This window comes from Ptychodera flava, chromosome 6 (genome assembly GCF_041260155.1).
Source record: "Ptychodera flava strain L36383 chromosome 6, AS_Pfla_20210202, whole genome shotgun sequence".
Classification (NCBI taxonomy): domain Eukaryota; kingdom Metazoa; phylum Hemichordata; class Enteropneusta; family Ptychoderidae; genus Ptychodera; species Ptychodera flava.
In genome coordinates, this window is record NC_091933.1 from 246758 (window position 1) to 274639 (window position 27882).

The following is a 27882-nucleotide window of genomic DNA, read 5'->3' on the forward strand; positions in this document are numbered from 1 at the left end:
ATTTCAAGACTTTTCAAGACCTTCACTGCCACGCTGGATTTATACCGTGGACTTTGTGCAACTTCAAGCCTGCAAGCCAAAGGACTCTTCATTCATCCAACTGACTGTTACAACTCTGAGACTGGAACCTTGCTGTCCCAGCTGAGATAAGTAATCTGTGCACTTTTACAGTTTGTATTCTATCCCTGACTTAGCAATTAGTTTTATTTTCGTAATAAATTTCGTTTTACACGGAAACTGCAGAGTTCACCCTTTTGTTCATTTCTCTGCACGTAACAAAATTGGGAGCTCGTCTAGGAGACGAATATTTTTAGCCGTTTGACGACATTTTGCCAGCCTATTCAAAACTACTGTTTACTGTGAACTCAGCCAAATTTAATCATGGCGGAATTCAAGCCAGACGAATTTATGGATGACCTTGATCAGGACACATTTCATTCCGTCAGAAAAGACAACCTCATCGCACTGGCCAATTTTCTTAAAGTAGAAGTTAAACGATCTATGCGCAAGCAAGAAATACAGTACAAGATTGCAAAACATTTAGTTAATTCAGGCCATTTTGAGGAATCAGCCTTGAAAGATTATGAGCCCGAGTCTACCTTTGAACTCAGAAAATTAGAATTAGAAATACAGGCAGATTTTGCACATAAGAAATTAGAAATGGAAGAAAGACAGAGAGAAAAGGAATTACGATTAGAAGAACAGCGATTACAGGTAGAAATGAAACGTTTAGAGCTTGGGCAGTCAGGAAAATTCTTCCCTTCAGACAATTTTGACATCACTAAGCATTTCAGGTTAGTTCCCCCTTTCCAAGAAAAGGATGTCGATAAATATTTCCTTCATTTTGAGAAAATTGCTCAGAATCTGAACTGGCCTAAGAAGTCCTGGTCTATGCTTTTACAGAGTGCTTAGGTGGGTAAAGCCAGAGAAATTTACATTCAGTTGTCAGTAGAGAGCAGGCTTCAAATTATGATTCTGTGAAGGAATTAATTCTCAAGGGTTATGAGTTGGTGCCTGAAGCTTACCGTCAGAAATTTAGGGATTGTGAGAAGGCAAGGGATCAAACCTATGTTGAATTTGCTCGAACAAAAGAACAACTGTTTGATCATTGGTGTTCTTCTGAAAAGGTCAGTCAGAATTACGAAAAATTACAACAACTTGCTTTGATTGAGGAATTTAAAAGGTGCATTCGGAGTGACATCAAGACATTTATCAATAAACAAAAGGCAGATACATTTGAGGTTGCTGCACGTTTGGCTGATGATTATTCATTGACCCATAAGTCTTCATTGGTCAGCAAGCCATCCCAGTCCTTTTCATACAGAAACAATGCAGGTAAATTTAACTCCTCTTTTTCATCCAGGAATTTCTCAAAGGAGAGTAGGAAACCAAATGACAACAGTTCACAAAATCCACGAAACACTCCCACATCATCAGATCCCCAAGTCTCAATCTCCTTCTGACAAACAGTTTGGTACACTTTCTTGTAATTATTGTAAGAAAGATGGCCATTTAGTGCCAGATTGTTTCAAATTGAAAAGAAAACGTGAAGGTCAAAGTGGTCAAAGTGGATCTCAGCAAACCGGCTTTATTTCTTCATCAACTCAATTAGAGTCTAATAATGTTTGTGACACATTCTCTGAGGTTAAACCCCTCTTATCCCCAATTAATGAGGTCAAGGTCAATTCTTCTCAAGATAGCATTATGGGTATTTTCGAACCATTTATTCATGATGGTTTTATATCACTTTCTAGCGATTTTTCTCTCGCTACCCCTGTCAAAATTTTAAGAGATACCGGGGCTTCCCAGTCTCTTTTGTTGGCAGATACCCTGCCGTTTTCTGAAAAGTCATTTTCAGGTTCTAAAGTTCTTATTAAGGGGGTAGATTGTAATGACTACATTCCTGTTCCTCTCCATCATGTCTATTTGTCTTCGGACTTTGTTTCTGGACCTGTGACTTTAGGTATTAGGCCTTTTTTGCCTTTTGAAGGGATCCACCTTCTCCTTGGAAACGACCTTGCTGGGGACAAGGTCATTACTAATCCACTTGTGACTGATAATCCTAGTTTAGATCAGAATCCAGAGCCAATAGAGGAAGAAATTCCGGGCCTTTTCCCTTCATGTGCTATTACTCGAGCCATGTCAAAGAAAACTTCTGAGAATCAAAATACTCTCAAAAATGATGTCACAGATGTTGACTTACATGACACCTTTCTCAGTCAGGTGTTTGACAAGGATCATTCCGTTATCCCTCGTGGATTTGAAACTTCCAGTAAAACTTCTGCTGACCAGTGTCAGACATTTTCTAGATCGAATTTCATTGCAGAACAACACAAAGACCCAGATATTTTGTCTTTGTTTGACAGGGTAGATGATGAAGATAAAACTTCAGATAGCTCTGTTTCCTATTATACAAAATCTGGTATTCTCATGCGTAAATGGAGACCTCCAGATGTTTTGGTTGATGACGATTGGGCTATAAAACATCAAATTGTGGTTCCAAAGTCCTATCGTGCTGAAATATTGTGCCTGGCCCATGAAACCCCCTGGGCTGGTCATTTAGGAGTCAGGAAAACTTATCATAAAATTCTCAGTCACTTTTATTGGCCTAATCTCAGGCAGGATGTAGCACATTTCTGTAAAACTTGTCACACATGTCAAATGGTAGGAAAGCCAAATCAGACGATTCCAAAGGCCCCTTTACAGCCAATTCCTGCATTTCAAGAACCATTTAGTAGGATTCCAATAGACTGTGTTGGGCCCCTACCAAAAACAAGATCAGGAAATGAGTACATGTTGACTATAATGTGTACATCTACTCGGTTCCCATAAGCCATACCACTGAGAAATATAAAGACAAAGACTATAGTGAAAGCTTTAGTCAAATTTTTCACTTTATTTGGCCTCCCTAAATGTGTCCAGTCCAATCAAGGCTCCAACTTTATGTCTGGTATTTTTCAACAAGTAATGGATCAGCTAGACATTAAACAGTATAGGTCATCCGCCTATCATCCAGAAAGTCAAGGTGCTCTTGAGCGATTTCATCAAACTTTGAAAAACATGATTAGGACCTACTGTTTTGATACAGAGAAGCAGTGGGATGAAGGAATTCATTTTCTGCTCTTTGCCGTTAGAGAGTCAATCAAAGAGTCTCTTGGTTTTAGACAATTTGAGCTTGTATTTGGACATACAGTCCGTGGCCCACTTAAAGACGCCCATTGGTTATAAATACCGGATTACATGAGAGGACGCTCATTATGCAAAGAGATGCCGTGCGAGTAGCTTGAATTGAGAGCTCCACAGATTGTGCTTTTTTGTGTTTTTACGAAGATATATGAAATAGGAATGCTCTACACCAGGGTTAATACCTGATCAATACATAACGACCCAATATTTTCTAAACCGATAAGTTTTCGGGACAATTTTAGTGAGTAATTGTGCGTGGCCAGTGAGAACGGCGATCCAGGGGACGCCGATTGGGATTTGAATACCACTGTCAATCAAACCTTGTGCAAAGTCAGACACGAGTCAGCTGGATGTGTACCTAATGTCGATTAGCATTCGCCTTATCTGCTAATGGTGACTGAAATAAATAAAATATGTGTCAACATTTCCAGTGTCGAAAGACGTGTGCAATAGTTTCTTCACAGTTCTCCAACTTTTGTACCTACCCGCTGCATTGCTGGGGATAAAAAACGTGATCAGACGACATTCAAGTCGACTACATCATGGTAACCATGAACACGGTCCCTCCACAAAACATTCCGTGAAAAAGAAAATGTATTATCGGGTTCTCTCTTACTGGAAAGTTTGATGGCCCTGAAAAGGGCCGTTTGGTTTGGTTTTGTGGCTTCTACCGTACACCCAACAATGGCAAATGTGTATGGTACGTCGGGCAAATTTGGATATAACGATCGGACAACAAAAGTCACGCAAAATGGCATATCAGTTTTCTTCTGTTGACGAGTACGTCATCGGCCTGCATCAGATGCTGTTTTCGGGCCAAAAATCGCTCATCACGCCAAGCGTGTGTCTGGTCAAGGATATCCCAATACTTCCGAGAGAGTCGGAGTCAGATAGACGCGTTGTCATTGCCAAACTAATGATGCTAAACTCAGAATGACAAATCAAGAAATGTTCAATACCCCAGCACAGAGGTGTGAAGCGGTACGGTATCCGTGTATAGTTTCCCATGGAGTGTCGTTTGTATCTCTGTGAGTCTACTAATAAACGAAATGTTTATTTGACCATGGAGCTAAAAAAGGGATAATTTGACTTCCTGTTTCGTTCCGCTGTCACTTCGAGTGTACGTCGCCTCGTGAGCAAGTGCCATCTTATCGATAACCGATGCCATGCATTTCCGCTGCATATCGATCAAAGTTCATTACGTCTGAGAAATTTACGAGATTTCCTGTCCGAGTTTTAGAAATGCATCTGATTTTTGTACTTTTTTGGTTACAATTCAAACGAAGTCTCGCAACACAAATTGGCAAATAATGTAATACACGATGATCTGGGCTTGTTTTCTGACTTCTGTCCACCATCTTGGCCTCATAAAAGTTTTACGTTGGGCTGGTTGAGTACGTCGGGATCATGGTTCAATCTTCAGGAAATATTCATTTTATATTATTACGACACCGATGTTTCCAAATTTAATAAAACATTACTTCTAAGAATTTGAGAGAATAGAACGATGCAGATCGTGTTTTTTGCATACCAGTATATTGACTTGTAATTTTGTAGATCGAGGCATAGACAGTATGGGGGAAGATGGTCGAGGACACTGTCCGCATCCTGCGCCAAGCAACACACTGCTGGAATCGGTGAAATCTGTAACTCGAACGCACCAAGTATGGTGAAAATACCTCATGCCAAAATGTACGTACTCCGACGTGCTCATCGACGTTCAACGTGAATTTGTATTTGTAAATCTACTAATATAGCGGTGTTTGATGCAAAACAATGAAAACGATACTATGTTGACAGGGTGGAGTACCCACTAATGCGCGATCCTGGGATTGAGAATGGCGGCTTTAAGCTCTTTAAAGAGAAATTCCTATCAGATGATAATGATTGTCTGAATATTTTACAATATGTGTCAGATTTTCGTACAAAACTCTCTAAAGCATGTGAATTAGCCCCAGAAAATCTTGAGTCATCCCAGCAGTCAATGAAAATCAAATATGATAAAAACACCTCAAAACAGAACTTTGAACCAGGTCAAAAAGTTCTTGTTCTTCTTCCGGTTCCTGGCAAACCACTCCATGCTCTTTACTTTGGGCCATATCTAATTGATAAGAAATTGAGCGATTTAAATTACATCATAAAAACACCTGACAGGCGAAAACAAAAACAGCTATGTCACATAAATATGCTTAAGCCATATTTGGATAGGGATAATCCTACTATAACACAGCCTGTAAGTGCAGTCAGCTCTAGCCATTATGAAGATAGTGATACTGAAACTGACTTGAGTGAAAATACTCTAAATTCAGAGCTGGGCTCAGTCAAGCTTAAGAACTCAGAAATCCTGGAGAATCTAGAGTCTACAAAGTTGGCACACCTCAAGCCAGAACAACAACAACAGGTGAAAGAACTGCTCCACGAATATGAATACCTGTTTCAAGATGTTCAAACGAGGACAAATGTCATCTATCACGACATTGATGTTGGGGACAGTAAGCCTGTGAAACAACATCCATACAGACTGAATCCAACGAAAGTGAAATATCTCCAGGAAGAAGTCAAATACCTGCTGGACAATGACTTTATTGAACCCAGTAAAAGTAACTGGAGTTCACCGTGCATACTTGTGCCAAAATCAGATCACAGAGGGGGTGTATTATGTAGGTCATTTTCCCACACTCATCATGACCTGAGTTAATTAGTCTAGAACATTCTCAAGGTCACTGCCCTTAATGACCTCACAACCTTGAATTCAATTAGTCATGTTTGGAATGTTCTGGAAATTTAGTTAGTTGTGTAAGAGAGATAATTTTAGAACAGTATTTAGCATGTCAATAAAAGTTCTAGATTGTTCTTATATGCTCTTATGTAAGCACATGGGTATAAATAGGGACGTGCACATCTTCAGTCAGACTTTTGGGATTGTGTCTCTTGTGTGTTACTAAACTCCAGCAGTATTAATTTCAAGACTTTTCAAGACCTTCACTGCCACGCTGGATTTATACCGTGGACTTTGTGCAACTTCAAGCCTGCAAGCCAAAGGACTCTTCATTTATCCGACTGACTGTTACAACTCTGAGACTGGAGCCTTGCTGTCCCAGCTGAGATAAGTAATCTGTGCACTTTTACAGTTTGTATTCTATCCCTGACTTAGCAATTAGTTTTATTTTCGTAATAAATTTCGTTTTACACGGAGACTGCAGAGTTCACCCTTTGTTCATTTCTCTGCACGTAACAACAGCCACAACTGACATGCACTGATGCTTCTGCTTCAACCTGCTAATTTGCATAATATTTGCATAATTAGTTTTTCAAATATTTGCATAAAATTCGTATATAGTCTGTGTTCACCAAAAATTGACAAAACACGGTACATGGAGCAGAGCTCCTCCACTGATTTTTTCAAAATTTAGTACATCCTTACTAAGTTGCATAAGCTCCTGCCCTTGTTTGACTCAAATAAATAAAGGTTAGGAGAGTAAAATATACCATTACAGTTGGTAAAACTGCTCAGATCAAAGAAACTTTTAAAAGATGTAAAACAATGAGACATCGAAGTTCCTGTAACAGCATTGCTAGGAAAATACGTTTTATCAGTACGTTTATCAGGATTCTCTGACCATGCGCACCGCCGGTACCAAAATAGAAGAGTCCCACTCTGATGTCATATCCACCATTGTTTACAGTATTCTCATTAACACATGCGATCTTGGTTTTCATTCTCTTGACATGCATTTCCATTTGTTTAAAGCAATTAACGCTCCATCTGTTAAGAGTTTTTACCACTGACTATAACAATTTTCATTGCTATGTTGCTGTTTTCACAAGATACTGAACGTTTGATCTTGGAAAGTTGAGTTGCTTTTACGTGCAGCCAACGCATGCCGGAGCGGTGACAGACAGTTCACTAAGCTATGCTACGCTGTTGATCGGCAGCATACATGATGACTTCGCATTAAGTTTACTTTTTATTTCAAGATGTGAGTCAAACAGAAATTTCACCAAATTGCCACTTCTGTATCTAGGGATTGTGTGATCAGTTTGATTTCAAAATATTTCTTCAATTAAGAGTGGAAATCGTCGCTGACTTTTGCTGTCTTTTGGATATATGGTTGTATATCAATTTTTTCTGTCTTTTACAATTTCTTTGGATGGGTCGGTGGAGTTAAATGCAGCCGGTACCGTCAAGGGTGGGACGTGTGAAATTGTTCTGTTGTTAACATTATTCATACAAATTGAAAGGAGTAATAACTAGTGACATTGTTAAACAAAGAAGCTACAAATAATCTGTCTTCCTTTTGTGTGATCGTACAGAAGTTGACCAGTCGATGCCATTGTGAAAATTTTGCGGCTGAACCTCATAGCGTCGTGGGTAACAATGATAGCGTTGCGGTGAGATCGAAAGCGTCGCGGGCTTGAACAATAGCGGGCCTTGAGGCTGTTTTGGGCTCGGGAGAACCCTGGGTTTCATGTAAATTATATGCAAATCATTTTACAAATCTTATGTAAATTTGCCAACCACTTGGTTGTCTCATCCATGGACAACACTGCATTGATGTTGGCACTGTCTACTTAAAAGAGACCCAAAGGCCAGATGGCAGGAAATGTAAAACTATGTGAGCTATTTACAACCTTGATACTCTTTTTAACATAAAAAAATTATGGAATATATTTGATTACAGATGAAACCTGTTAAAAACACCTTAGCCTTTGTTTTCTAATGATTTTTTAATCGCAGTTTAACATTAATCAAATGCTTATCAAATCACCACATTTTGTATTCAAAATTTGTGTCGGTATATCATATACAAAAACCAGATGTGAACTGAATGTGCTCACTTTTTACAACAGGTTCATTAATAGTAGTACGTTTCACAGAACAATCAAATATCTGTTATTTCACTATATGTAGCAGGCAGTGTTTCATCTAGGATACTACACCAGGGGGGATTGGTCCCCCTCTACTGGAATTTTTGAGGGGGATTTTAAAATTTAGGGGGGGGATTTAATTGAAACATTTAATGACATCTTATATAAAAGTTTTAATGTTGCAGTAATGTCACTTGTGATATACATACTACAAGCCATAAATCACTTGCTTACAAAATCCAAGCTGCTGGCTGCAAAGACCATCCTCTATAAGATTTTTTCAAAAGTTAACAAATTTGGGTATCACTGTTGTGAATGTATAGGGCTTCCAAGAGTGGCGGACAGCTCATTAATATTCATAAGCATTAATATCCCTAAAAAATTGTAGCATATTCCCTCATGCTTAAATATTCTGTGTGTTTGTTTGCACATATTCTGTAAGTCTGCTTTCATAGGGCTAAACATCAAAATTAACAACAGCCAGCCATTCCCACTGTACCTTCAAGGGATTTTTTCATTTTTCACTGAACTGTCTGCACTACACAAACAAAGAACAAAAATCTATTGTAGTTAGAATGTTTTGTAGCTTCTGAAAAAATTATGTGCTTGGTTGTCACGTTTTTACTGTGTGTATATCATCCCTCACTACTGTAAGTTTGGATCAAGATTGCCCTTTGCAAACCAGTGAGCTTATTTTTCTAGTGACCTAGCTGGTCTTGTAGTTTTGTGCGCAGACTCAGTAGAGCTAAAACGAACAACTTAGAGGGTCAGATCCCGTATTTTGCGGAGTCAAGTTTTTATCGATGTCAGATTCGCTCCAGTTGCTTTTTTCAGTCATTTTAGAATGGGGAAAATAACAAACAGAAAGGTTGGTTGTTTCCGACAGTTAATTTTAGGGTTTATTTGCCCAGAAACATGAATCAGTGTCTGTTCACTGAATTCGAAAACTGGGCCCATTGACTCCACAGCTTGCTTCAAAGAGCTATGCTTGTGCAGTCTGCACTGAACACGTTTCTGTGACAGTAAAGTCCAATTTTTCATGTCAATTTTGCTATCAGAATTATTTTCAGAGTGTTATGGACATTCATATGATGCACAAAAACTTCACTATGTCTCCTTTTCTCAATCGTACAGAGATGATGTGACACAGAAACCTTATCGGGCTAGGGCAATGAACTTTTGTGAACGTAACTCTCAACTGGCTGATATAGGCTTTCATATCCAAAATCAGCATACAGAAATTTACGCGTGGTATAGTTTCAACAGCATTTTATTGAAGCAGTTCAAAAAGTATCAAAATCGAACTAAAATTAGTCCCTCCATGTAAATGTTCTTGTTACACTATACAATGCCTGTTGCAACACAATTAACAGGTGCCGATAACGGGTCAAATGCATCAAAGTGTGACAACCATGATAGCAGCCATTCCAGCCAGCTCGGTGCAGTGCACAATGGGTCGCCCCTTCTACGTGCAATTGGCAGCGCAGCACATCAAAGAGAGGGAATCGCGAAATCGCGCAGCCTAGATGAAACACTGAGCAGGTTTTATCAACTTCGCACAGTACACTACTAAATGCTTTACAACATAGTCAGATATCTGTCTGATCAGTTTTCACCACATTTGATGCATTTATTTCGGAGTTATATGACTAATTATAAAACTTCATAAAATATACAAATGAGCTATTTATTAACATGACACTGCTCAATCTTTCTCAGTACAATAAGATATTTATCAGATCAACATCTGTAGCAACTTTCATCAAATTTAATGCTGTGATTTTAAAGTAATAATATCACTAATTACAAAGTTCATTAAAGATGCAAATCAACCCTTAATTAACTCCACACTACTAAATGCTTTATACCACAGGCTAGTTAGATATCAGTCAGATCAGTATCTGCAGCAGATTTCATCATATTTGGTGCAGTTATATCGGAGTTATATGACTAATTACAAACCTTCATAAAATATGCAAATGAGCTATTTGTTAACTTGACATTGCCAAATGCTTCTCAGTACAAGTAGATATTTATCAGATCAATATCTGTACCAGATTTCACTGACTTAGTGCTGTAATTTCAGTGTTATATACCTAATTACAAAGTTTATTAAATATGCAAATAAACCCTTAATTAACTTCACACTACTAAATGCTTTACACCACAGTTAGATATCAGTCAGATCAGTATCTGCAGCAGATTTCATCACATTTGGTGCAGTTATATCAGAGTTATATGACTAATTACAAAACTTCATAAAATATGCAAATGAGCTATTTATTAACTTGACACTGCCCAATGCTTCGAAGTATAATTAGATATATATCAGGTCAATATTTGTTGCATGTATCATCAAGTTTGGTGCAGGAATTTCAGAGTTATGTCACTAATAACAAAAGTTCATTAAATATGCAAATGAGCAGATATCTAAACTTTCTGACAAGCCACTTCAGAGAACAAGCGGGAAGTTGACAGATTACAGACAATGGAAGACTTCAGGCTAATCAACTTTGTTGAGTTCCACATCAATGCCAGCAGGGTTAACTTAACTTTTAATACATCTACATCTATGCTAAATACATCCATGCTCAATTACAATGAAGAGGCATCATGGGCCAGTGGCTAGAGCAGTGGATTCACGATCACAGGATGGTGAGTTCGAGCCCCGGCATGGCCATGGTGTTGTGTCCTTGAGCAAGGCACTTTATTCCTCATTGCTTCTCCCCAACCAGGAGTGATGGGTACCTGATAGGACAGTGGTTTTAATGTGTGTGTTTAGCTCTGCTGCGCTTATTGGCTGCACATGTGAGCTGTAGTTTGCTCCCCAGGGAGTTGAGTGGTATCATATTAGGTCCAATGGTAATAATAATTGTAAAGCGCCTTGAGCACATGTACTTGTGGATATGTGCGCTATATAAGAACCCAATATTATTATTATTATTATTATTATTATTACAATGTACTTATACATAAGGATCTTACTGTAAATGCTTGGAGCTTCAAATGCACCCCATCTTTCAGGTATTTTCTTCATCAAGTTTATTTCAAGACGTACCTTGCTGACCATGTATGTACACTGTTCTGGCTTTACAGCTTTTCTGCAATGACCAAATAACAATAATTTGAGAGCATTATTTTGAATCACGAAGTGAACTGAGTCTTCAATGCAAAACACTTCTCAGTAAATATTAGTAATCAATGACAGTGTTGAGGCTTGGTTTATTTTGTCAATATTAAAAATGCTAACTCTGTTTTGAGTGCATTGACTCTGAGGGCAGATCAATGGTCAAACTACTGGCTCTTGATAACCAGATATGAACTGAATATGCTCACGTGTTTTACAACAGGTTCATTAATAGTAGTACGCTTCACAGAACAATAAGATATTTGTTATATCACTATATGTAGTAGGTTTTATCAACTTCGCACAGTACTCTCAGAGTTTAATCACTAATTACAAAACTTTATTCAATATGCAAATGAGCTGTTAATTAACTTGACACTGCTCAATGCTTCACGGGACAATTAGATATCCATCAGATCAACATTTGTAGCACATTTCAATTAATTTAATGCTGTAATTTCAGAGTAATGTCACTAATTCCCAAGTTCATTAAATAATGCAAATAAGACCTAAATTAATTTGACATTGTTCAATGTTTCATAGCACAATTAAACATTTATCAAATCAATATCTCTAGCAAGTTTCACCAAATTTGGTGCCATAATTTCAGAGTTACATACCTAATTACAAAGTTTATTATATATGCAAATGAACCCTTAATTAACTTCACACTACTAAATGCTTTACAACACAGTTAGATATCTGTCGATTAAGTATTTGCAGCAGTTTTCATCACATTTGATGCAGTTATTTCAGAGTTAAATCACTAATTATAAAACTTCATGAAATATGCACATGATCTAATTATTAACTTGACACTGCTCAATCCTTCTCAGTACAATTGGATATTTATCAGATCAACATCTGTAGCAAGTTTCATCAAATTTAATGCTGTAATTTCAGAGTAATATCACTAATTACAACGTTCATTGAATATGCAAATGAACCCTTAATTAACTCCACACTACTAAATGCTTTACACCACAATTAGATATGTGTCGGATCAGTATCTGCAGCAGATTTCATCACATTTGGTGCAGTTATTTTGGAGTTATATGGCTAATTACAAAACTTCATAAAATATGCAAATGACCTATTTGTTAACATGACGCTGCCAAATGCTTCTCAGTACAATTAGATATTTATCAGAACAATATCTGTACCCAACTTCACTGACTTCGGTGCCGTAATTTTAGAGTTATATACCTAATTAGAAAGTTTATTAAATATGCAAATGAACCCTTAATTAACTTCACACTACTAAATGCTTTACACCACAGTTAGATATCAGTCGGATCAGTATCTGCAGCAGATTTCATCACATTTGGTGCAGTTATATCGGAATTAAATGACTAATTATAAAACTTCATAAAATATGCAAATGAGCTATTTATTAACTTTACACTGCCCAATGCTTCTAAGTATAATTAGATATATATCAGATCAATATTTGTTGCAAGTATCATCAAGTTTGGTGCAGGAATTTCAGAGTTATCTCACTTATAACAGAAGTTCATTAAATATGCAAATGAGAAGATAATTGACATGACACTCACAGTATCATGATAATGTTCTGAGATTGTCATCTGTGAAAAGTTTCATGAAATTTTGTGCAGTATTTTTTGATATATATCTACACTGTCATTACCGTCTCCATAGAGAAACCATTGTACGGAAAAAACGATATTGCATAACTTCATTAATATGCAAGCCACACTCACCAAAATCTAATCAGTTCTTGCAAGTAGCATATGGTACCTGTCTACCAAAGTTGACTTGAATTTGTTCAGGCGTTTTTGAGTTATCGTGTAAACAGACAGACAAACAGACACATACACACACACACACACACACTAACAGACACACATGGACAGACAGACAGACAGACAGACATCGCTATGACATTAGCCCACGTGTTTACACACGTGAGCTAAAAATGGGACATGAAACATTGGTACACATAAGAATGACTTCAGACCAACAGAGTATGAACCAAGTTGGAATGATTAAAATGTGTTATTGATCAGGAATTAACTGATCAGAAGCTGAATGCCATTGACTGCACAACATCCAGTTTATCTCTTATCAAGACACTGCATGCTGGTGTTGTGTACAAATGTTTTAGAATTACAATTCAGTTCTGATAACTCATTCTGTTTTAAAAAAGAATAATATACCAAAATATTTTGAAAAATGTCCTCTAAGTGTTTTAAAGTATTTTATCCTACAAGGAATTGTGAGTCAAGATCAACAGCCAAAGACCACAGGTCACTTGCATGACGATAGTAGACTTGCCTAACATGGAAGTACTTACAACATGATTGAAGTAAGGAATAGAAGTCATGTGGTTTTTACACTTTATTCCAGAGCAGTGTGTAAAAGCATTTCCTAATCTGCATTATTCCACACTACCATCAAACTTTCTGTAACTTTTAGATTCACTAAAGGTAGAACATGCCTCGGGGACAGATAATCAGACTCCTAAAGTTCTACACTTTTTTTCTGATCTACCACTTGTTGGGGCTCATTTAAAAGTTCTTAAACTTAAAGAAAGAAAAACTTTCACCATCCTAGTTTTTCAAAAATCCAAAATTTATGGAATTAACAAAGGGATGGCAGCCATTTTGAATTTCAAATATCGAAAAATGTTGGGCAATTTGTTTCGCTAGTTCTAAACTTTGCACAGTGACCCCCCCCCCCCATTTTTTGCTCACGCTTTCACACACGTGAGCATATGTCGCAGCGATGTCTGTCTGTCTATCTGTCTGTCTGTCTGTCTGTTGGTCCGGTATCTCAAAAACGGCTGATCAGAATCAAATCTGGTACATAGATTCAGTTAGCAAATGGCAAGAACTGATTAGTTTTTGGTGGGTGTGGCTTGCATACTTTTTGCTCATTTGCATAATCAATGATTTTAGAAAAAACGGATATACATTAAAAACAACTGCACACAATTTGATGAGATTTGCTACAAATGTTGATCACACCAAGATATATCAGCAGTGGGAACCATTAAGGGGTGACATGAAAGATAGTTGCTTACTTGCATATTTAATGAACTTTCCTAATTAGGGATATATTTCTGATTTGACACGATCAAAATTGACCAAATTTGCTACATGTATTGAAGATACTATGATACAACATTATTGAAAGTCATTTAGCATTTTCTCTTCAGCCAATTCCTAATTTACATATTTAATGAACTTTGCTAATTAGGGATATATATCTGACGTGACTGGACCAAAATTGATGAAACTTGCTATATACATTAAAGATACTATGATACAACATTATTGAAAGTCATTTAGCAGTTTTACTTCAGCCAATTCAAAATTTGCATATTTAATGAACTTTCCTAATTAGGGATATATATCTGAATTAACTTGATTGTAGTGGTTGAAATTTGCTGTATACATCAAAGATACTGTGATATAACATTATTGAAAGTCAAAAGACATTATTTCGGCCAATTCCTAATTTGCATATTAAATGAATTTTCATAATTAGGGATATATATCTAAATTGACTTGATCAAAATTGAAGAAACTTGCTATGTACATTAAAGACATTATAATACAATATTATTGAAAGTCTTTAAGCATTTTCTCTTCAGCCAATTCCTAATTTGCATATTTAATGAACTTTCCTAATTAGGGATATATATCTGAATTGACTGGACCAAAGTTGATGAAACTTGCTACATGTATTGGAGATACTATGATACAACATTATTGAAAATCATTAAGCATTTTTACTTCAGCCAATTCCTAATTTACATATTTAATGAACTTTGCTAATTAGGGATATATATCTGAATTGACTGGACCAAAGTTGATGAAACTTGCTATATACATTAAAGATACTATGATACAACACTATTGAAAGTCATTAAGCATTTTTCCTTCAGCCAATTCCTAATTTGCATTTTCAATGATCTTTTCTATTTTGGGATATATACTGGGATTTACTTGATCAAAGTTGGCAAAACATGCTGTGTACATTGATGATTATACCAGGTTAAAACAATATTGAAAGTCATCTCACATTTTCATGTCAGCTAATTTATAATTTGCATATCTAATGAGCTTTCACAGTTTGGCATATATGGCTTGAAGGACTTGGCTAAAGGTAATTACACTTGCTGTATAAAGTGGTGGTACAATGACAGCAGTAAAAGAAGGTATTTTTATTCTAGCTAATTACATATTTGTATACTTCATGATCTTTTAGAGTTAATCGGCGGTGAAGATTGTTCATTATGTTGACCATAATACTTTCAATGAAGTTGCAAACATGTGCCAAAGGTTCAAATTTACACATAACTGCAATAATAATGAAACACGTGAGCATTTTCAGTTCATATCTGGTTATTGTTGATTTAGTAAGGGAATGGTTAAAAATTTGATTTTGGCAAGTTTGAGCAAAAGTTTAAGTCTTTCACTTTCGAGGCACATACTACCTTAATATGAAACTACATCCTTTCTAAATAACATCAAACTACACCTTTCTAAAATATATCACTTAATGTCTTTGTTTTCATGTCAGGTCATATGATTTAATAGATGACTTTCAATTCATGTCAAGAATGACTCAAATGCAATGGATGCAATGATAAATAAGTATATGCTGATCCAGAGGAGGCACTTTTGTTGCACAGTCATTTATACGTTTGAATACTGTGGTAATGCTACGGCACAGCATGAAGATTTGAGGAGGGAAAATGTAACATACATTTATATACAAATGCTCAGTCAGTCTAGCTCATTATAACATCTTTTCCTTGCCTATGGCAGGTACTACGAAAATAATAAGAAACAGACCACATTTACCTTAATTGAATAGTCCATACAAACAGAGTGTTCGGTGTGCTCGGTGAATGGAGATTCAGAAATTTGGTGTCCCTGGAAAAATAGTATAAATGATGAATGATCTCTCATTCTATTTCATGACAATCAACAGTAGTACTAGTAGATATAACCTGTACAATCTAGCTTAGAATCATAATTACATATTTTGATCCCATTGAGCAAAGTCAATCAAGACCCAGAAAATACCCAGGTAGTAAACAAGGCCAGGAGTGAGGTCATGGGCAAAAGTGCACATGCCCAAACTTTGTTTAATAGGTCTTCCATAGCATGTTGTTCAAAAAGGGACATCGCCTCAGGTTGGTACTCTTTGGCTTGTTGCTGGCTGCTCTATGTTAAATCAAGCCCAACAGAGTTGGAAGAAAACTTGAGTAAATGGTCAACAATCAAAATGTCTGACAACTTCTGACTATATTACTGTTACCTAAGGGAACCTGCACAACACATTTGCATATTTTTGACACTGACATGTTCATTTGAATAAATTAACATTTTCACCACTGAGTGCACCTGTACACAAAATACACAGATAGTAGGTGCTACATTTTCAAGCTTTTGATGTGGACGGACATACATACGGTACATACATACATACATACATACATACATACACACAAGCGCATATACATACATACATGTACATACAATAAACCGATCATGCATACATACACACATACATCTGTACACACGAACATACATACATACATACACACATACATATAATTATACATACATACATACATACATACATACAATGATACATAATACATACATACATACATACATACATACGATATAATGATACATAGATACATAGATACATACATAGATACATACAAACATTTACATACCCGTACATAAATACCCGTATGTACATACATACATACATACACACACACACACACACACACACACACATATATACAGCTGTCTTACCAATCAATCATGTCATATAGACTAGTCATCAAGTCACTTGATATTTGTTTATGTTTGAATAAAGATTCTTAGATAGTTTTTAAGTGAGTGCTGTATTTTAGGTTTGGTTTCACTGTTCAATTCTGTTTTTAATGTTAGTGTAACTTGTAAACATTAGAATTATCAAACGGATGACAAGTTTGTCTGGTTGAAAGGAGTAATTTTCAAATTTGAATGGCTTGCTACTCAGAACACATCAAGTAAACTGAATCAAGCTTACCTGGTCTTAAACTTAATTATCAATCTCTCTTCTTCAAATATTACTTGCAATGCATTCTCATTGATCTCTTTCAGATAAACATGTACAACAAAAGTATCTGCACCCTGTAATGGATTTCAAAAATAACACCAAAAGCAATAAGCACACGATTGACACACTAAATCAAAGGCTATTTATCAAGTTTAGTGAGCTCCGTTGTGGATGGATTGATGTTTAAGTTCAGCAATGCATAAGGAGTCTATTGAAATGTCTTGTGGACTTGGCTTGTGCATTTCAGCAAAGAAAAACAATATGTCAAATTTGGAAATTCAAAATGAAAATAAGGGTACTGTCTTTACTACATCGGGTTGAGTCTATGTTGAGATTGAGGAAATGTTGAGGTTGAGATTTTAAAAGTGCAGTATAAAATTTTCTCTCCAAGATAAGACACTTTCCCTGCAAAGTCCACAAGGCCGGGACTACAGTTAAATCCACTTGTCATAAATAGAAATTCACTCGTCCAGAAGCATTCAAATACAATGTATAAAAGTTGAGATCACATCATTTGGTTTATAAATTATCATTAAATACATTTGTAGGTCCGTTATTTGACTGCTTACAAATACTTTCACACTGCAAAGGACTACATACAATTGTCAAAAAGTTTGCGGCAACAATTTCATACCATCAGTCTATAAAAGTGAATGTCTACTTTGCTGACAGATGGCAAAGTTGTAAAACATTTTCTTACTGAAGTTGGAACATCAGCATTAAGTCACAGAAGGGTTTGCTACTCTTTGCTACTGTATTTGAAGTTGGGAAAAGTTATCACTCTGCCCATCAATTTTTGTGATTGCCTTTCCTGATGGGATTTCTGTTACATTTGGTTGAAGCCTTTACTGTAATGCTTTTTTCCATGTTTTTTATTGCAACATCACACAAAATTCTAGTGACGGTGCCAGTTTCAGCATATTCAATGGTTTTTTTCCAGTGGGCTTCAAAAGCTCCAATTTAAAATTCGCAGTCCCTTCAAAAATGCCACTATATTTATCAGCAATCTAAGGTAGTTTCTGTCGCTACAAGACACCACTCACCATGACCAAAGGACAGTGTTAGGGGCAAACCCATGTTTATGTTATGCCTTTTCGTGTGTCTGATCCTTTTTCAAAGTATCACCTGCCAGCAAAGTTACTGAGGTTTGGGGACGATCCCTCTGTTTTGACATTTCTAGACAACAGTGCTCACTCAGGTAGGGACCCTCCCTCAAAAAAAGGACACTACGTTCGATGCCACTGCACCTGATTGCCAATGAACTACATGTATGGTTGTAGACAGAGGTATATCTGGATATTTACTGCCATGTTGTGAGGTGCCCCAACAATATGGGGGATTAAACTTTCAGAGATATTTTAAGTGATGACATGATCTCACACAAATATGAATCTTGTACAGTTTTGAGTTTTGCATGTAATTCTTGATTCTTTGATTCTCAAAACACCGGTAGAGTGCATATACTGTTGAACCACCTGTGAACATGAAGCCTGACAGCACGGCCATTTAGGATCACAACTCACATATACTCTATTCACTTTCATTGTCTAGTAATGATCTAATTAGAGAAACCTGTATCAGAAGATCTTGGTATGCATGAGATCTGTGTGATGATAGATCTGGCAATCAGAACAAGAAGTATGTGTAAACATTAGTATTGTACATCTCAATGGTGTTCAGTGATGGGATGGCAACATGGTGTTCAGTGATGGGATGGCAAAGTTAAAAAAAATACCGCAATTATACGGTGTCGCTCACATTCGATCAGAATTGGTAAATACCAGTATGGGTACCAAAGATCAATAATAAATGTTGTTTCTATCTGTTCAGTGCAGGAAAATTCTACGTTCAATGTTATGACAATGATTTCTGCACAGTACAACCAGAAAAACAACAAGAAATATTTAAACCAGAAAAACAAGTTAACAAAAGTTGGACACGCTGCTACAGAGAAATAGATGTTTTGATCAAAAAAGGGCAAAAATTGTCCTAAAAACACAAATATTGAAATTTCACCACATTTTTTGCAAACAGCTTCTCAGCTTGTCAAAAGAAATCTATCAGCAATACAAGTCATCGTTGATGACACAGTCCCCACTTGTTAATGGGTACTTTGATTACAGGTCCTCAGAGAGGATAGAGTCCTCTTCATTAGGTCTGTGATAAAAATACTTTTGAATAAATTCGCTTGATACATGTCTGAGTTGTAGTTCAAGACATGAAAAAATCGTAATAAAATTGCCACACGGTGGCAATATTGGATCGTATCCCAAACAAATCAATGTGCATATGTATGACATAGGTGAATGTCCTTGTACCAACTTGGATTAAAATCAGTTGAGATATGCCTGAGTTATGGCTTTGTACATGAAAAAAATCATAACAAAATGGCCGCACAGCAGCCATATTGGATTGTATCACAAAACAAATTAAGGTGCATATATATGACATTGGTCAATGTCCTTGTACAAACTTTGAATAAATTCGCTTGATACATGTCTGAGTTATGGTTCTGGACATGAAAAAACGTAATAAAATGGCCACACAGCGGCCATATTGGATCGTATCACAAAACAAATCAATGTGCATAGCTATGACATTGGTCAATGTCTTTGTACCAACTTTGAATAAAATCTGTTGAAACATGCCTGAGTAATGATTCTGTACATGAAAAAATCATAATAAAATGGCCGCCTGGCGGCCATATTGGATTGTATCACAAAACAAATTGACGTGCATATGTATGACATAGGTCAATGTCCTTGTACCAAGTTTGAATAAAATCGGTTGTGATATGCCTGAGTTATGGCTCTGTACATGAAAAAATCGTAACAAAATGGCCACACGGCGGCCATATTGGATCATATCACAAAAAAAATTGACATGCATATCTATGACATTGGTCAATGTCCTTGTACCAACTTTGAATAAAATCAGTTGAAACATGCCTGAGTTATGGCTCTGTACATGAAAAAATTGTAATAAAATGGCCGCCCGGCAGCCATATTGGATCGTACCACAATACAAATCGACGTGCATCTGTATGACATATGAAGTAATCCTTGTACCAAGTTTAAATGAAATCGCTCCAGGCATCTCTGAGATATCTGCGTGAACGGAAGGACGGACGCACGCACGGACGCATGCACTGACGCACGCACGCACGCACGGACATGACCAAACCTATAAGTCCCCCCGGACGGTGTCCGTGGGGACTAATAAATCACTGGGCCATCTTATTTGCGCTAGTGATATGGATGTACATTGTATCCTCAGACAGCGTAGAACTAAAATAAATTATAAATCTGAAAATTTACTCAGAAAAAAAAATTAGCACAGCTTTTCTCATTTAGAAAAAATTTTTTAAGAAATTTACAATTGTAAAAAAATGTTCACAATTTCATTGTGACCACCCCCTCCCAATATCTAATGGTCCGTCCCTTAGTTTGAGCAGGTCTGTTAATATGTAACAGCTCATAAACAATGACAGGAAATGACTCAAGCTCAGTGGAGGAGCATGCTGGCATGCCACCACTCCTGAACTTTTGCAGAATTTCCCTTTTTCTTACCTCATTTGCACATTTTTGACACTGATGTGTTCATTTGAACAAATTCACATCTCAACCCCTGCATCTACCTGTACACCAAATACTGAGATGGTAGCTCTGGCGGTATGGGAGCCTTTGTGTGTGACGGACATACATCCGCACATACATAACCACAAATATACAGACATACAGACGCCACCGACTCATCATATAAGCTCTTTTTGGTATTTATATACAAAACCAAATATGAGCTAACAAATTGGCATCAGAGTTTCAGAATGAAACAGTGCAGGGATAAGTGAATAAAAATCATTCAATTCAGTGTTTAGAACTGTCTAGTGTGGACTAGTGTGGTCTAGTGATACATTTTGGTCACTTGACCAATGGGCATTTTTACAAGACTGTGACCTCTGACCACAACAAATTAAATCAACTTGGTTCTATTTTTATTTATTTGTTTATGCCTTCTGAAATAATTTCATAGTTGCAAATGTTTCGAAGTAGTGCAAACAGAATTCTTCCTTTGCTTATTTCATAATGAGTATGCCTTCCTGTTATCAACTTGACCACATGAAATGGGTTTCATGATTTCAAGATGAATGTCAATGTTAATATTGAGTGACAAAGTTATTGAAACTTATCTAATGATAAAGGCAATAAGTTTGTCTCTAAGGTTTATCTTTGTATGTATTAAATGAAGTATGCCCCATGATACAGGATGCTTGAAATGGCAGTCCAGCACAACCAAATTAAGATAATATGTGTGACTGGTTTGTCAATTAAGGCAATACTGACAAAGACGGAAAGTGACCAAATTTCAAAGCAATCTGAACAGAGGTTGCAGAAAAGATTTTTTGAACAAAAGCAACAAAAATTGGCCTAGCAGTAGAAATGTGCAAATTTCGCTACAATTTGAAAACTAACAAAGGTCACCCCTGGCAACCTGCATATCAAATTTCAAACCAATCACACATGTAGTTTCAGAAAAAGAAGCTAGGAATGCAAAAAGTTGACAAACAGATGCTGGACAATGGACCACAAATAATGACAGACAACCATCTATTTGGTAAGCTGTCCATTGCTGACAGCGAAGTAAAAACTGCTTAACTAATTATCAGATTGACTTCATCCTGTCAAATCAAAATTCTATACATTGTAAAGTTTGTTTTTTATCTAAAAAATATGTCACAAACTCAAGGATTCATTTTTATGCAGTGCTTGCAATTTGCAATCTGCAATGCATGATTTGATGGCTGTGTTGTTGATGTCATGGTAACTCATGAGATTAGAATGAAGTAGAAAGTCTCAGACTGAAATGTGTTAATATCACCACCATTCAATTGGATATAAATGTGTCAATTGTACAGAAGATGTACGAAATCATATACTCAATAAATTTAACCTTACTTACAACCTGAATATTCGAAGTATTTAACTTCAAAGACCAACCAAAAAGAACACCATTCAAACTTATGGCTGAATTATGTGTTGTAACAACATTGCCCAAAAAGGACATTCAATGTCGCAAGTTGAAAAAGACAAACTACAACATTTTGTGATATAAAACAAGGAGTACATTTTTTACACTTGCCGGAAATGTATGATGTAGTAATTGTACAGTCGGGAATAGTTCCATCTGATTGGCTTTGCTTAGTATTGGAGTATTGAGACATCAACATTTGTACAATGTTTCATCAAATTTGATGCAGTATTTCTTAATAAAGCACTTATTAGGAAAGTTCATAAAATATGCAAATTAGAAATTAATTGACATTCACGAAAAATAATGGAACTTTGTCCCAGTTAAATTTCTTCTAGGCCTATGCTAATTTTGAAATCATGAATAACTTGGTTCTTGTTGTGTGAGGTCATCTGGCATTTGCTCTGAACAAAAATTAGTGCTGTATTCTTTGTTCACGCTTCCGGCTACTAGAAATGATTGACAACTTGCCCACAGCGTATTATTATTATTATTCTAAAAATAGTTCAGAAGTAAAAAGGCAGAATTGTTGTGTAAAACTACTTTTATTTTGCAAACAATTATGAATTCTTGGCTAGCATGTGATAAGTATATCATTTCCTAATATCTTTCTTCATTCGGCTCGGAAAATGCTCGTAATGACCATGTCACCAAGCGTCTCTGACTTGTGCTGACATAGTCATTATAGCATTCGTATTTTCCTTCACCAAACAAAAAAAAATATTAGGGAATAATATCTAAATATCAACACTAACCTTTTCAAACCAGTTATGTCTTGCCAAGTTTATGATGTATTCATGTTCTGTGGAGAAATGAAATGGCATTAATTGTAGTAGCTAAGAATATACTTTATACTCATACCTAGTGTGTCTTGCACTTTGTAGTTTTCAATGAAAGCTTGTTCATGATGTAATATACTAGCTGGTGACAAAACCATCGCTTGCTCACAACTTGACCCAAACTAGTTTGATCATATGTCTATACTGTAGCAACTTCAGACTGATAAGAAATCAAACCAAACACACTTGTACTATGCAATACATTCACATGTACATGAGTGCTCATATAATTTAAAGCTCCACTAGCTGTATCTTTTAGCATTCTTTTTGTGATTTTACTTTCAAGCTAAAATAAGTTTATGAGAAGGTAACAATTTAGGTGTGTGTATTATTAACTAGCGGCTGAGAATGTATGTGCAATTTAGTACAAGATGAGGATTACACTGTGATTAAAAGTTTGCAGCCATATGAGGAAAAGCAAAACCCATGGATACTGTGCATATCTGCACTGAAATCTTATAAACTGCACAGAGTAGTCCAATGTAATGCATAGGGATGAATGTTTTCAACTGTGACATTGTATGTTCTGTTTCCTTTGTAATATTACCAATTTTTGAAAATGGTGGGAAATCAAAAGGACTGTTAAAATTTGAATTTACTTGTCAAATGTTTCACAAAGGAGTGGTTTCCTAATGCTGTAAAAGCCCATATCCCTTCAGTGGGTAGAATTCAGAAAAGAACCAGAAGAGAATATGAGGTTTTTCAGAAAATACCACAAGGATGCACTCAGACATTGGCACAGCGCATCACGTCAGGCGATGTGCAGCACCAATGTCTGAGTGCATCCTTTGCGGTATCTTTGTGATAACCTTATTATCATACATGCTGGATTACATAAAATTCTGTCATGGATTAACATATTGCCTCATTGATGTTATGTGTTTCCTTATGTCTACATTATGATGAGCTGTAGCTACATGTACTTCATATAAATTATACTACTTAGGCTAATTATAGGGACATTTTCATTTAGTGGATAGTTACCACAACAATATTATATAAAAAGGTGTGTTGACAAAATGAAGACATTTTTTACCCTTTGTTATCAGGGTTTTTCAATTTCTTAGTTGGCCTGTATGTTCAGATTAAAAAGTGTGACTTTAACATGGATGAGAATCCATTCATGATGTCATCATACTGCCCATGTACAAGCAGATTTTCACATTGATGATCATTAATTACCTGGAGGTTCTTCTAAAGTTGCCTTCCCTGTTGTGGGGAAACTGTCGTCTTTATCCTCATCATCATCCTCATGTTTCTTGACAGAATTCTTCTAAAAAATATTTGTAAATTTTCTATGTTATTTGATCTCACACTAAGAATTTACCAACAAAAAAGCAGTTTTCTCCATGGATAGAAAAATGAATTCAATCGTTCATTCCTATTTGTTTTGCATACAATTACACACTATTTACACTTTTGACATTGGCATAAAACTCTTAGTAAATGTAACGGTAGAATGCGCCTCAGGGACAGATACTTGGACTCTCAAACTTTTACTATAAATTTACATTTGCAAATTTCAAAATCATTTGAACATACATATCTATATACATACAATCACAATACAAAGGCTGCTTGTCAGGTGTATTGGATCATATTGTGGCACAAATTGACATCGGTGTGCCGGCTTTGGCAATTTTACAAGTCATGATGCAAGGCAAGTGTCATGGCACACGGTCGTTACAAAAGTCATCAAATGTAAAAAACTGTTCCATTGATTTATAATCTACACTGATAACACATTTTCATTTAAAAAAAATACCTAAATACAGCATTTGAAACAAAGTCATGCCAAAAGTAGGCTTGTAGGATTTGAGGCTCCTTTATTGAGACTACTTGAGATGGGCTAAAAATCTTTAACAATTAGGTCAAAATGAGCCAACAGACAATCAACCTACATGATATTAAAGGTCTGTGTCTCACACAGCAGAGCTAAATAGGTACTCATCATCATAAAACTTAACTACAGTGTACATCTGTACTATCAAATTATCCCTGTGCCGAGTTTAATGAAATCAGTCAAGACAACTGCTGCATGGATTGAGAGATCTGGATGACATTGACACTCAATAACTCAATCTACAAGTTCCAACTTCATGGGGACTGAAAAGCTGCTGAGAAACCCTCTTTTATTTTTTTAAAATAAGAGGGGGCTGTTCTTCCTATGATGGCATACTGACACATTAAAGACGCACTCCCGCTTGGAAACATTTTTAAAACACATTTTTTTAATGCCAACGGTCGATATTTGACATGGCGACTGCGCGCGGATCGCGAGATATCAATAAAAACATGTCATTTCCCGAGCGTATTTTTCACATCCCAAAGGTTTACGATCGTTTCTGATTTTGACCCGAAATCCCCCGAAGGTTTGTTGTTGTGCTGATTGACGATATTCTAGGGAGTCTACAATAAGTTCGAACGACGCGATTAATTTACTTTCCACTGCAAAGACTTTGCATAAAGCATTATGCCTTTACCCCAGGTAAGTTTTTTAAAACTTCTCCATAGTTTTTGTGGTTTTCATTATTCTAAATCAGTTGTATTATATTTTTAACCAATACTACATAAACATCAGTTTTTACGTGTCAAATATTAGCCGCCTCCGATTACTACATTTTGTCGTCTGCCACACAGTACGCCACGCGCGTGGTATGCGTCTATGCATACCACGCGGCGGCCGCTATGTACCAACCACACATAAATGTGCTAGTCACCTATGCGAATTCTGGTGGAATCAGAAAAAATTGTTTTTCGTTTATACGCCAAGTCAGTAAGACTCAGCTTTCTCCCACGGGACACGACATATCACCGACGCATACTGTGGCGTACAGCAGCGTCAGCATAGACTCGTACTCCATAGCTTAGTTGACAATGGCCCAAGTGCCGAACGTTCGATGTTCGGAAGCTGAATATAGGTGGGCCACCGGAATTCAAACTTTTACTTTTTTGAAGACATGTTTTTATCGATATCTCGCGATCCGCGCGCAGTTGCCACGTCAAATATCGACCGTTGGCATTAAAAAAATGTGCTTTATAAATGTTACCAAGTGGGAGTGCCACTTTAAAGAGGCACTCCCATTTGGTAACATTTTTAAAACACATTTTTTTAATGCCAACGGTCGATATTTGACGTGGCGACTGCGCATGGATCGCGAGATATCGATAAAAACATGTCATTTCCCGAGCTTGTTTTTCACATCCCAAAGTTTTTCGATCGTTTCTGATTATGACGCAAAATCCATGAAAGGTTTGTTGTTGTGATGATTGACAATATTCTAGGGAGTCCATAATAAGTTCGAACGACGCAATTTTACCTCCCACTGTGAAGACTTTATATACAGCATTGTGCCTTTACCACAGGTCAGTTTTTGAAAACTTCTTCTTAGCTTTGTCGTTGTCATTATTCTAAATCAGTTGTAGTATATTTTTAACCAATACCACATAAACATAAGTTTTTACGTGTTAAATATTAGCCGCCTCCGATGACTACATTTTGTCGTCTGCCACACAGTACGTGTGGTTCGCTCCGCGCGTGGTATGCGTCTATGCATACCACGCCGTGGCCGCTATGTATCAACCGCACGTAACTGGGCTAGTCACCTATGCGAATTCTGGTGGAATCAGCAAAATTGTTTTTCGTTTTACCAGCAAGTCAGTAAGACTCAGCTTTCTCCCAAGGGGCATGACCGATCACCGAGGCAAGTGGTACTGTGGCGTACAGCAGCGTCAGCATAGACTCGTACTCCATAGCTTAGTTGACAATGGCCCCAGTGCCGAATGTTCGATGTTCGGAAGCTGAATATAGGTGGGCCACCGGAATTCAAACTTTTACTTTTTTGAAGACATGTTTTTATCGATATCTCGTGATCCGCGTGCTGTCGCCACGTCAAATATCGACCGTTGGCACTAAAAAATGTGTTTTAAAAATGTTACCAAATGGGAGTGCCACTTTAAGGTGCTTGATACAGTACTAGTTTAGTTCCTGTATGCCCAAATTTTGTGAGGTTATACTTTCAGTGATAGCAGTTGAGCCTTTTAATGTCTCAGATATTACGGTAACACTGTGGATAATTTTGGTCAAGGTTAAAGTCTTTATATTTTAAAAACATTTTTTTACATACTTCTAAAGATGGCCACTCTTCACAACTCTCTTTCTTAAAGAGTTTGATTTCAAGCAGTTCATCTCGTCTCACACCAACATTACAAGTAGCTCCTTCCACCTCTTGGTAAAACTGACAATTCCACTGTCTGCCATCTGGAAATAAACATGTTTAAATAAGGGTTAATGTACCTGTACAATAATGTCACTGTCAGAGTGTAAGAAAACAGCTCACCATACATTCTACCAAACAAGTCCAAGGCTAAATATTAATGATTTTATGGTGTTCTTCAACTATCTATTCTCTGTTTTTTAGCTCATATTTGGTTTTGTATATAAATATCAAAAAGAGCTTATGTGATGAGTCGGTGGCGTCTGTATGTCTGTATATTTGTGGGTATGTATGTGCGGATGTATGTCCGTCACACACAAAGGCTCCCATACCGCCAGAGCTACCATCTCAGTATTTGGTGTACAGGTAGATGCAGGGGTTGAGATGTGAATTTGTTCAAATGAACACATCAGTGTCAAAAATGTGCAAATGAGGTAAGAAAAAGTGAAATCCTGCAAATGTGCAGGAGTGATGGCATGCCAGTAAGAAACAGGCCAACTCCACTGATCTTGAGTCATTTCCT

General features: G+C 36.7%; 1 protein-coding gene across 3 annotated transcripts in view; it reads right to left on the reverse strand.

Annotated features, from left to right (window-relative positions):
- The window catches only part of LOC139134524 (ubiquitin carboxyl-terminal hydrolase 19-like), a 231910-nt gene that overhangs the window by 125332 nt on the left and 78696 nt on the right, over positions 1-27882 (reverse strand). For 2 of the 3 annotated variants that reach the window (XM_070701381.1, XM_070701383.1), the window contains exons 3-8: positions 27270-27403; positions 24325-24415; positions 23059-23105; positions 17246-17349; positions 16015-16086; positions 11041-11156 (exon numbers count right to left, since the gene is read on the reverse strand). In XM_070701381.1, coding sequence (XP_070557482.1) covers positions 11041-11156; positions 16015-16086; positions 17246-17349; positions 23059-23105; positions 24325-24415; positions 27270-27403 — 564 coding nt within the window. The remainder of the gene's footprint in view (positions 1-11040; positions 11157-16014; positions 16087-17245; positions 17350-23058; positions 23106-24324; positions 24416-27269; positions 27404-27882) is intronic. The other variant, XM_070701382.1, reaches the window with a different exon arrangement.